Source organism: Trachinotus anak, unplaced genomic scaffold (genome assembly GCF_046630095.1).
Source record: "Trachinotus anak isolate AG129_WGS33_773 ecotype Australia unplaced genomic scaffold, CSIRO_AGI_Tana_v1 ptg000021l, whole genome shotgun sequence".
In the NCBI taxonomy this organism is placed as follows: Eukaryota; Metazoa; Chordata; class Actinopteri; order Carangiformes; family Carangidae; genus Trachinotus; species Trachinotus anak.
The window spans coordinates 1052501-1064576 of record NW_027273872.1 but is presented as its reverse complement, the minus strand read 5'-3'; the positions used below and the strand labels follow the sequence as shown (position 1 = coordinate 1064576).

Sequence of the window (12076 nt, the reverse complement as noted above, 5' to 3'; positions counted from 1 at the left end):
GTTATGTTTGTTAAAAAGACATCAGAGTTTGGACATTATTTATAAAAAATACTTTACTTCAAAACTCACAAAATCAACATTCACAGTACTGACCAGACAATCATGGAGGTGTAATCAGAACTTAGTAGTAGTGCATGAAGAGCCACATATTTGTTCAATATCCAAACCCTTGCTCTTTTGAGCTAAAAAAAACCAGCTCTGTTTCCATGTTGCTAGGAAACTAATGTTCCTGTCCTCTCCTTTCTATTTTCAGCAGCTACATCTTTACTTTCATATTGACTACATTCCAGTATTCTGTATAATGCACAGTCCTTACTCCCCTAAGCTCACCTCATACATGTCTGGAGGAGATGCAATAACATCAGTGATTCAGGATGTGTGATTATTCTTCAGTTGCTTTGTGGTCAGTTGAACATAGTCTCTCTCAGGTTGAGGCTATATTTGGCAGGGTAAGATTGCAGGCTAAACTCCCTCACCAGCTCTGTTGGTTTGGTCAGTCTCTTCTCTGGAGCTGCTCTTCAGGCTGGAGGAAAACATGCCTCGATACATGGCTTTCTCTTTTTGTAACTCCCGATTCAGTTTCTCCTCAGCCCTCTGCAGGTGCTTCCTAACATTAGCATCTGCAACAGAAATATGAAGTGTTGTTTTAGAGAGGCATACTTCAAATATATCACAGAAGGCTTGGACAGAATATGCAGAATTATGCTTAGAGGTGTTACATTAACAAATTTGATTGATCCAGCATTATTTGACAGAAGTGGCAGTGAAATTGGTCCATGAAATAAAAACACAGAGTGGAATTTGGTCTTTGTCAGGTCTGAATTTGTAGTGTCAAATATTTTATTTTAAGTTGCGTCTCATTTGATTAATTGATGACAAGTGATAACTTGTTAATTAACAAGCTTAAGAGGTGCTGATAGGCAGATTTTGTAACTTAGGGGAGAGCCAGAATAGCTGTTTCCCCGTTTCCAGTCTTTAGTTTAACTAACTAGCTTCATATGTAACAGACACTTAGGATAGTGGTATCGATCTGTTCATCCAGCTCTTGGTAAAATGTCATAATATTTCTTTAAGCCAATAAGAACATTGTGCTCTGTTCATAGGTTGATCACATTTTAAAAATAAAAGCGTCTTGACAATTTAAAAAAAAATTCTTAGGGTAATTTCTTATATTAAGTGTGATTAAATTTGAAACAGAATCAGGACCACTATTTACAGTCTGTATACATGAATTGTAGTCAGGGACAGTAGTCAGTTTTCACAAATAACCAACAGAGAGCAAGTACTTGTTCGAGACATCCCTCTAAAATGGTTTGTTAAAACGTAACAGGCTTTCTACACCACACACTTCTCAGCCACATTTTAGCCTGTCTCATGTACATCTGTTGTAAAAGGTAAGCTCCAATTTAATCAACATAGCTGTCTATACAGGCCAATGGAGCAGCTTGCATGTCTCAAGTCTGTTTTCCTCTATGTGACTCATGTAATTACACTCGTTTTGGGCTTAGAGTGCTGCGGAAACAGTGTAGTGCACAATAGAACTGTAGCGAAACGCATCACTGACAGAGAACTGAAGCTGCCAATGTGCTGCTTTCATTACTTGGCCTGTGAGATAAATACAAAAATATCTAAATAAATGACTTTTCATACTGACCATGACCCAACCCTGCTGTGGATGATGTGCCGGCTCTTTTCTTACCGTTAGGCTGCTCCCTGCAGGCCTGGATGAGGTACTGTTTAGCAGTCTGTGCGTCTCCCATCTCCAGAGTGGCGACTCCTGCCCTGTACAGCGCCTTGACATCACCTGGCCGCCACCGCAGCACCCGCAGGCTGTAATCTTGCACACGAGCATAGTCAACACTCTGTCTCTGCAGCAAACAGGCTGAAAGAGATAAATATGTAAATATAGATTATATAAAAATATACATACTATGTAAGTTTGCCAATTTCTATTGAAAGGCAACCAGTGACAAAGCTGCCTTACAAAGAAGGGCACCTCTTTGGAGCTGCACTCAACTGCAGAGGGATTTGTTGGTAGCAAAGGACTCAAAATAAAACTAACCAAAATAAAACTAGTGACAACAGGAAGCTAGTTAACTGGTACTCAGAATAGTTTTTTGAAGCACCACTACTTGAATACTTTTTAAACAGAACATGAGATGTATTTCAGTCAGTTAACAGTAACTCCACTCGATCTGGATATTCTAGTGCTCTTTCCACTTTGCATGATTGTGATGTTTTATCTACCAGCTAAGTTGTTGTAGCAGTCCACTTGTGTGTTTCTCAGTAAAGCCTCCTGTTCAGGTGTGAGAGCAGGTGTCTCAGGTCCAAACCCTTTCACTGAAGTCATCACGTCAGAGTCGAGGCCTCGGAGGACCAGCAGAGCGCGGTGATAACGACCTATGGCTGAGCGAATGTTCTTCTCCTTGTAGAAAGCATTTCCTTGCGTTTTCATTTGGGCTGCTTCCTCTAGCAAAGACCAGACTGGCTTTGTAGAAGTCCGTTGGTGTCCTGAGGCACTTGGTTCTGCTGCTGCCCCCTGCACATCCGGGCTCTCCTCACCTCCTGCAGCCTCCATTTCTGCAGTGAAGCTTATTAGTTGGTAAAAGTCAATAGTATCAAAATGTGCAGTATTTTTGTAAAATATTTTTTAATTCTCTGAATCACACAGTGTTCAGTATTGATACTGAAGTCAAGAGGACGGATACCTAAAAAATACCGGCTCCATTAGATCACATACTGGGCTCATGAACACATGCAGTATTTGCACCTCTGCTATTGTGTGCATGACCACATCACCACTGAAAAGCGTCTTGAATTTTACTTTGCAGGTGATTAAGTAGTTAAGGGCAAATGTTTTGTTGGTAATTAACATATATTCAGAATTAACCAGTTATAAAGCTTTCACCTCATACATCATGACCATATTTCTCTCTCGACATGTTAGTACATTAGCTGCTTTTGAATAAAAAGTACCGCCTTTCTCACTGATGTGAACACTGGTTTTCACTGACTTTCATCTCCGTTCCACACACAGGCGGGTACATGAGACTTCTGACTGCTGGTGAAGGTCATCGTGTCAGTGTCGCACCCCAGCAGCCTGCTCCACCGCGCTGTGAGAAAACACTGGACAAAGTCTTGTTTCCTTCACCCACATCTGAGCATGGCTGTGTCATTACACCTAGAATCATAGGACGCATCACTCACCCATCCATCCGAGACGCTGCTTCGGAACCGTCCGGAAAACACGTTTCTATGGCTACACAAAGGTCCGTTCTAGCATACGTCATAATTGCCAAACGTCATTAGCGACATTTCAACGACCTTTAACGAACTTTAACGAAGTGGAGACCGTTAACGGTTAGTGGCTACAGCTAACCGAGCTAACGTTGTTACCACGCCACCTTCGCCTCCTCACTCACCCCAGCGGACCTTCGTTCAGTTAAAGGTGTCTAAACATTTGAGAATGTGACGGACAGAGTGTTAAACACCATCTCACCTTTCAAACCACCGGGACGATGGTCGACCAGCAGCTAACCAGCAGCTAACCAGCAGCTAACCAGCAGCTAACCAGCAGCTAACTCCTACTGCTTCCTGTTGACAACCATTCTGCTGCTGCTGGTCACTTCCTTGTTTTCTCTTGAAGCGCGAAAAACTTCCGCCACACGCAGCGTTACCGCCACAACAAGGTCAAAGGAGGAACTACGTCAAAAAACACAAAAAGATCAGAATATCTTTTGGCAATATTAATCTATTTAAGTCATGGTACTATCTCCTCTGTCTTTTGGTTTAAAAAAGTCTTACTTAAAGTTTTTTTTTTTTTTAAATTTTACTTAAAATTCATGTCTTGGGTGATGCACACTAGAAACATAGTGAACTTCAATTCTGTTTTTAGATGTTTTAATTAGATGTTAAAACCTCCCTCCACTCACAATGTGTTTTGCTTAATGTTCAGAGCTGTTTTCAAATTCCTCAAGTTTCTCCATCCAAATTAAACGTAAGGCACATACCTTTCAGCACATACACAAACAATGAACTTCTCAGGTATTTTTTTAAAGGTATTTGCATATTCATAGATCCTGGATTTTTCAAGGAGGGAAGATGTAATTTTAAGAATTTCTGACAAGGAAATCCACATTGTCTTTCCACAGTGTCTTAATGTTGATGATGATGTTTAAACATTACTTGAAAACCTTGTTTGACTGATCAGACATTGGTCAGACATGTTAAGTGGGATAACTTCTGTCCACACGCAGGGCTGTAGACACTCGGGGCGGGAGGTGGCGGTCCATAGATTTATCCAGCAATGCCACTCATTCATTCATCCCATACAATTAGACACAGTTTCACATTTTCAATGATTTTATTCCCAGCTTATTTGAGCTTTTGTTGATTGTTTGATTGTTAAACATAAAATGACACCACCACCACAAGTTAACAGTCTCAATTAATCAAACCCCACAAGAATTATACTCATGTAATCAGAAGACATTCACTAACACATGCACTTGCGGCAAGGGATGAATTCTTATACCATCATGTGGGCAAGATCATCATGTTAAAAAGATGAAGCATTTGGTGTAACAACAGCATAACACAGCTATATGAAAAAATATGTTTGCTTTCCTTATAATCATTTCTCTCTCAGGCCTGCTCATTTGTTGTCGTCATTAATTGAGCCTCATTTTGATCCTCAGGTTTCTCCTCCTCGTCTGGTTTGGTAATGCCACTGCTCCTTAACATTAATTTCTGTGGCGGTTTGTGGGTTTTCACTTTGAACACATCCCACCTCCCAGGAATCAGGCTTTTGTTGAAGAGCAGTGAAGCCAGGTAGGAGAAAAACAAATTGGCAAAGATGTTGGACAACATGCTGATAGTCGCAACAGGAGCACGCTGGACATACACGCCGTCCTCAACAGCACAACCTGGGAAGTGGACAACAATTGGCAGTCCTACTGAAGGATCCCCGCTCAGCACTTTCAACAACACCCCGACTATAATGCCCATGATGGAGCCGTAGCCATTGGAGATGTTAAAGAAGAGGGCACAGAAGAGTTGAGGGAAAATGATGGTGTAGGTTATGCCTGAGCCCAGGATCCACAAAAGCATGATGCTTTTTTGTAGGAAGGAGAGTGATGTGCCAGCCAAGCCCACCAACACCATGGTGACACGGATCACCCACTGGAGCTCCTGATCTGATGCCTGCAGGAGGAGAAAAAAAGCCCTGTATGCTGAAACAGAAAAGAAACAACCACAAGTCTAATCTTCCTCTCAGGTCTCCTCATACCTGGGTCCTCAGGATGTTCTTATAGATGTTGGATGTGAAGATGGAGGCAGCTGATAATAAAGCAGAGTCTGTTGATGACATCACGGCGGCAGCTATAGCTCCAATACCAATAATAGAGATGTAGTTAGGGGTGAGGTGCTGCAGCACAATGGGCAGAACATGAGCTGCCTCACCTTGCTCGTATGGGGACAGGGGGCCATATGAGGTCATGTTCCAGTCTGACACAAAAGCAGAAAAACATCAAATAAATTACCACAGTTTCACACTTCTATTTCACTCAGCTCTCTATTGCTGTACCTGTTGATGCGGCGACTGCTCCAATCAACAAGGAAGGGATTCCAAATATGATGATGATGGGAGCTGCAATAAAGCAGGTGATCCTGGCTGCGGCTGGTGAGGAAGTTGACAGCGTCCTCTGGTGGAAGCTCTGATATCCCAGGTTACCTAAAGTCTTTGAAAAATAAATAACATTTACTTACCATCACTCTGTACATCAGGGACCACAGTTTTATCTTTTAATGGACATTTGACTGGAATTAGTGAACTTGTTTTTGGTAGAGATTGGAAAAAATACACAGCCTACATAATGTCAGCAGCACAACATATATGCCTAGATACCACACAAATAACAACAAGTAACAAATGAAATTATATAAAAAATATATATATAAGCTGGTTGAAGGAAGGGATGTCCTAACTATCTTATCCAGAAGTCAACAACCAGGTGGGGAAGAAACCTCTGCCCTGCTCTTAGACAACCCTGGTTTATGAAGAACACCAACTGTAGTATCTCTTAGGTACAGTGACTTTGATTATGTGACAAAAAATAATAAAGCAGTTCATCAGCTGGGTGTTTTTGGCAAATTTCAGGGTTTTTTTTGAAAGTATTACTTCAGGGATTTGTACCTTTTTGCCTGGAGTTGTTGCTCTTTCAAAATGATTAAGCACACTCAAGCAGTGTTGAGAACTTAGCGCCTTTGTTCCTATATTTACCAACTTTTTAGATCCTTCTTGCACTTTTATTTCTAAAAAAAAATCTAGTGACTGTTTGGACAAATCTGAGCTACTTTCCATTGAGGAGAGTCACCAGTATTTCCCTACAAGCATGAGGTCAGGCTCACCCTCTGCAGACAAACCTCTCTGTGCCTCTCATTCAATTGACCACATGGCAGCTGATGTGAATGAGCTACTAACTTTCTCTCTAACTTTCTCTCTGATCATTTTACAAGTAAATATAGCTGAAATCACAACGTGGTCATTTTATCAGGCTACACTGCAGTTATAAAATCAGGATTGTAGCAGTGCGTAGCAGCAGCTTGGTAATGGCTTGGAAGTGACTGCTGGTTAACCTTTAGTCTTAATGAGCCATGTTACAGCGATTATCTAATAAGAGAAACAGAAAAACTTCTCTCCCCTCTCCTCCCCCTCCCCCTCTTTCTATCTTCCCCTAAACCCAACCGGTCGAGGCAGACCCCCCCACCCTGAGCCCGGTTCTGTTGGAGGTTTCTTCCTGTTAAAAGGGAGTTTTTCCTCCCCCCTGTCGCCAAGCGCTTGCTCGTTGTGGGAACTGTTGGGTTTTTCTCTGTAACAAAGTAAGGTCTTGACCTTACCCTGTAAAGTGCCTTGAGATAATGTATATTATGATTTGGCGCTATACAAATAAAATTGAATTGAATTGAATTGAAAAACATGTAAATGAGAAAAGTTTTATTGGGAATTCAGTTGCACTAAAATACTATAAGTGGGAAACAAGAAGACTAAGGGCGGAAACTTGTGTGTTTCAGAGTGCAAATATGTCTCAAACCCCATTTTACCAGGACGCCCAAGGGTGAAGTTTTCTTATGCATCCTCTGATGGGCCACTATCACAGCAGAGATTTTGACTTGTATTAGGAATAGTACAGGTTTTACTCATGACTAATGAAAGTAGATTTTTTAAATTTTATTTTCAATTATGAACGGCTTCATGTACAGATAATACAAATATACTAAATTACTGTGGGCAGTCCTTACCAATATCAACACATCATCAATCCACAGCCATGCTCTTTCTTTTTCCACCGTACCAATCCAGGGGGCCTGGTAGGTATTGTTGAAAGCAGTCTTGGTGATGTCAACTGAATGGGGATTCATCAACATGAAGGGGACAGAGAGCCACTGCAGAAAAGACAATGAACCACGGACATAAACATTTTAAAATGTGCATTTTCACTTGATAAAGTAAGGTAGTGTGGCAGTTGTTCTGTTTGAGACTGTCCACATTGGTGTGGTGGTGTGATTTCCTATAGCAGCAGATATGGCACTTCCAAATGTCTTATTTCATTAATGGTCAGAAAACATAAAGTAAAGCCTAAATTATGGCTAAGGGATGATTCAGCTGCCTGGGAACAAATCCCAAATGATATATAATCTAAAGCAATTAAAGGAATGTCCACATCATCAGTCTGTCTTAAACACAAACTTATTTAGTTTAAAGTTGTTCATTGTCTTCAGAGATCAAGACCCTACATGAGGAACTCACCAAACTGAAGAATATGAGAATTAGCTGTATGACATCTGTGTAGGCCACAGAGTAGAGACCTCCCAGCAGGGTGTATATGATGGCTACTGCTGCAGAGATCCAAATGCAAAAAGCATAGGACAAATCCAGGATCACACTCATAGTTGCACCTACAAAAATAACATGATCACATACATTAAGATTTATATTAATGCAAACACAAACATTCAAAAGATGTTAGAATATCTACTCATTGATTCTGTCCAATATTCATAAGTGAGTTTTGATATGCAAAAGTGACATGCAAAATACTTGAATCACATAAGCCACTTGTATTAGGAATAGTACAGGTTTTACTAATGACCTTTATGATGGCTCTGTTTTATTAGAGCAACAGTTTTATTCAAGCCATGACAGTGTGACAGTGAGCCAGCATGAACACAACCAGGACGCAGCTAAATGGAATTCAGCCATTAGTAGGTTTGTATTGTCTTCACTTGTGCTTGACATGAAAGTGTCTCAACGGTCTCCTGGGTTAGGCAGACAAACTACCTGTTCTTCTGTTTTTGGAAAATTAGTAGTAATTTAGCCAATTACTGAAGGCGTTCCTCACCAATATGATGCACTTTGACCCCCACTGAGCAAACCCCGCCCCTAAGGCTGGACTGTCCCAGCATCAGTGGTCCTCCTGCTCAGTGTTGCTGCTGTGAGCTGAGCCTTCCCTCCAGGCTGCAGTACCCACGGTGTGGTGTCATTAGTAATCACAGAATAATGTGTTCATAGATAATCAGTTCTTCACTCATGATGTTTCCCTGCTTTCCATGAGCAGAAGGATGTTCCGCTTCATCCTCTCATCAAATACTCTTTTTATTAAAAGCTGATACACTTCTTTTCCATAGTCAGTCGAGTTTGTCTTTCTGTTCGGACTCAGGACACACACACACACACACACACACTCACACACACACACACACACACACACACACTCACACACACACACACACACACACACACACACACACACACACACACACACACACACACACACACACTCACACACACACACATACACACACACACACACACACACACACTCGGGTCCGGCTGCAGGCTGCACCATGGATGTGTTATCAGACCTGGAGCCGCTCAGCCTCACAGCAGCTGTTTCCAGGGGCCACTCTGACCATGTCATGGTCCACCTGATTCCCACATACAGACAGAAACTAAAACTGTGTAAACCTGTTGTTTACAAGAACCTCCAAGAACCTCTAACTGCACCAATCACCAGAACAAATTCCTTGTATGTGAAACATACTTGGCAATAAAATTGATTCTGATTCTGATTCTGATTCTGATTCTGATCAGTCCGCTAGCAGCACTCGTGAACGCGCAGCGCCAGATCGATAACGTTTTTCGCTCGTTCTCATTGCCCAAAGGCATGATGGGAGAGACACTACTGCGCAGTCTCTATGGGCTGCATAACGCGGAAGTAACCCGGAAGCCAGAAACTTTTTTGGCGTATGCACCAGGTGAGCAACTTGTATTGACCTGAATGGCACCATTTTTAGATCCGTCATCCAGGTCTGATAATACATCCATGGGGTCATGGATGTATTGGGGGTTCACCAAGGGGCAACCATGGATGTAGTTCACCCGGGCTACACCTGTAGCCAAGCTTCAGGTGTGTCTTAAGGACATAAAAACCTGGATGACCAGTAATCTCTTACTCTTAAATTCAGACAAAACTGAAGTTATTGTAATTGGCCCAAAACACCTCAGAGATACACTATGTGATAATATACTGACTCTGGATGACATCACCTTGGCCTCCAGTGCTACAGTCAGAAACCTTGGTGTCATTTTTGACCAGGACTTGTCCTTTACTTCTCATATAAAGCAAGTCTCTAGGACAGCCTTCTTCCACCTGCGCAATATTGCTAAAATCAGACCCATTCTATGTCTAAAGGAAGCTGAAAAGCTAGTTCATGCATTTGTTACCTCAAGACTGGACTACTGTAACTCTTTATTGTCAGGATGTCCCAAAAATTCAGTAAAAAGCCTCCAATTGATCCAAAACGCAGCAGCACGAGTACTGACAGGAACTAGGAAACGAGATCACATCTCTCCTGTGTTAGCCTCTCTGCATTGGCTCCCTGTAAACTCCAGGATAGAATTTAAAATCCTCCTCCTCACCTACAAAGCCATTAATGGTCAGGCACCATCGTACCTTGGAGAGCTTATAGTTCCCTATTTTCCCAATAGGACACTTCGCTCTCTAAATGCAGGTCAACTTGTGGTTCCCAGAGTTAGTAAGAGTAGAATGGGGGGGGCAGAGCCTTCAGCTATCAGGCTCCTCTCCTGTGGAACCAGCTCCCAGTGTGGGTTCGGGAGGCAGACCCCCTCTCTACCTTTAAGATCAGGCTTAAAACTGTCCTGTTTGGTAAAGCTTATAGTTAGGGCTGGCTCAGGTATGTCCTGACCCATCCCTTAGTTATGCTGCTATAGAGCTAAACTGCTGGGGGATTCCCATGATGCACTGGGCTCCCTCTCTCTCTCTCTCTCTCCCTCTCTCTCTCTCTCTCTCTCTCTCCCTCTCTCTGTCCTCATTCTGCAGGTCTCTCTGCCTCTGGAGCAGCAGGATCCAGATCCACCACGACTCATCTTTACTATTAACCACTGTTATCTGTCATTATTATTGATAACACCATTACCTACACAGCTGTTCCTGGTCTCTCTCTCTCTCTCTCTTCTCTCCTCTCTCCTCCCCCTCCCCCTCTTTTTATCTCCTCCTAAACCCAACCGGTCGAGGCAGACCCCCCCACCCTGAGCCCGGTTCTGTTGGAGGTTTCTTCCTGTTAAAAGGGAGTTTTTCCTCCCCCCTGTCACCAAGTGCTGCTCTTTGTGGGAACTGTTGGGTTTATTCTGTAACAAAGTAAGGTCTTGACCTGACCCTGTAAAGAGCCTTGAGATAATGTAGATTATGATTTGTCGCTATACAAATAAAATTGAATTGAATTGAATTGAAATTTACATCAGTGCTGATCGGAGCAGGAGCCAACAGATACCCGTGTCTGCTGCGGGTTCATGTGACCCGGCTGTGAACGCGGATTAAACCTCCATCACTGCGACAGAAGCCCGATGTTAGCGGCTCTCAGCAGGTTCTCTGACCGGTGGAAAACGGGCTGAGTTAGCTCCGTGTGTAGCTTATAAGCTAGTTCTCTGACCGGTGCCGGCATCGAAATAGAAAAGGTCCAGGTCATCGGACAATTTAGAGCAATTTGTAATGTGAAAATACTTACAACATTTCACATCAAATTATTAACAATTTCCTGAAAATCATATAAGTTCATTATGGTGCAATAAGTAAATAATGGTAGGAAATACAAATGCTGCAGTAAAATGACTCTGAAAGTCAGTGTCAGTGTCACTCACCTAAGCCAATAAGAGTTGCTGTCACCCACACTGTGTCAGCAATCACCAGTACCACAGACAGAACTCCACCTATAACGTTTCCATACTTGATCTGGATCGGGTCCATCATCGTCACATATTTTCTGTCTCTCATCACCTTGGCGAAGAAAAGTCCACCTTAATAATTGAAATACAAAAAGGAAGACAGGTTTGTGTTTCTGTATGGGAATGCCACTGCATGTATCCCTGCATTTTTTAATGTAAAATAGTACTCCACCGATTCAGTATTTAAGTCCTGTTACACTGTTGGGCTCATGATGGACAGTTCTCAACATTTGATGCAACAAAACAGGACATTTTGTCATGTTGTGCTACACACTCTTCTTTCTAGACAAAAACTGGTGCCTACATTACCTGCTCTGCAACTTGCCCACAGACAGTTTGGTCAGAGATTCAGGTGTGTTATGTTAGCAGTGGCCAATGTAGCCGCTTACTGTAGTCTCAAACAGAGTTAATGAGGGGGTTGAAGAGGTTTGGTAAGCTCACTTCTCTCTAACTTCTTACCCCCACAACTTCCTGCAACTTCCTTGGGAATTCCAATATGATACCATCATGATGCATGAAAAACTGTCTTACCCACGATGAAAGACATGGCTGCTGTAAATGGCATAACAGCCCAGGCCAGCCCCATGGTTGGAGTGTACACAACCTCTGCTATACCCATGATGTAACCTCCTCCAACAAATGTAGCTGCAGGAAGCACAACACACACACACACATAAAAAATAAATAAGAAATAAAAAATAGAGAAACTAGTGAAAATGGCGATGAAGGTGATAAGTAACAAAGACTACCCGTCAAAAAAAAATCATTGATTTG

The 12076-nt window shown here is 42.3% G+C and overlaps 2 protein-coding genes across 5 annotated transcripts in view; both read right to left on the bottom strand.

Moving 5' to 3' along the window:
* Window positions 1-33: 33 nt before the first annotated feature.
* Window positions 34-3659, bottom strand: ttc9c (tetratricopeptide repeat domain 9C). 4 transcript variants are annotated; one of them, XM_071457023.1, is made up of 4 exons: window positions 3500-3659; window positions 2248-2580; window positions 1700-1882; window positions 34-620 (listed from the first exon to the last, which is right to left on the bottom strand). In XM_071457023.1, exons 2-4 carry the CDS (start codon window positions 2576-2578, stop codon window positions 463-465), a joined length of 672 nt encoding a protein of 223 aa, XP_071313124.1. In that variant the 5' UTR covers window positions 2579-2580; window positions 3500-3659; the 3' UTR covers window positions 34-462. The 4 variants fall into 4 exon arrangements, with proteins under 4 accessions (XP_071313124.1, XP_071313125.1, XP_071313126.1 ...); XM_071457024.1 differs by having other exon boundaries at window positions 2248-2591; window positions 3500-3645; XM_071457025.1 differs by having other exon boundaries at window positions 2248-2591; window positions 3512-3631.
* The window catches only part of LOC139606115 (high-affinity choline transporter 1-like), a 9688-nt gene continuing 1196 nt past the window's right edge, over window positions 3585-12076 (bottom strand). The window contains exons 3-11 of the mRNA XM_071458140.1: window positions 11834-11947; window positions 11219-11374; window positions 7808-7956; window positions 7300-7443; window positions 5585-5738; window positions 5461-5505; window positions 5288-5337; window positions 4790-5202; window positions 3585-3702 (exon numbers count right to left, since the gene is read on the bottom strand). Coding sequence (XP_071314241.1) covers window positions 3585-3702; window positions 4790-5202; window positions 5288-5337; window positions 5461-5505; window positions 5585-5738; window positions 7300-7443; window positions 7808-7956; window positions 11219-11374; window positions 11834-11947 — 1343 coding nt within the window. The remainder of the gene's footprint in view (window positions 3703-4789; window positions 5203-5287; window positions 5338-5460; window positions 5506-5584; window positions 5739-7299; window positions 7444-7807; window positions 7957-11218; window positions 11375-11833; window positions 11948-12076) is intronic.

Excerpts from the sequence above, each read along its gene's own strand:
- ttc9c (XM_071457022.1), bottom strand. The coding sequence starts at position 3,075 with ATGACCTTCACCAGCAGTCAGAAGTCTCATGTACCCGCCTGTGTGTGG. Across the intron at positions 1,883-2,247 it reads CTGCTACAACAACTTAGCTG|CCTGTTTGCTGCAGAGACAG; the intron begins GTAGATAAAACA and ends TATCTCTTTCAG. Across the intron at positions 621-1,699 it reads CTGCAGGGAGCAGCCTAACG|ATGCTAATGTTAGGAAGCAC; the intron begins GTAAGAAAAGAG and ends TTTCTGTTGCAG.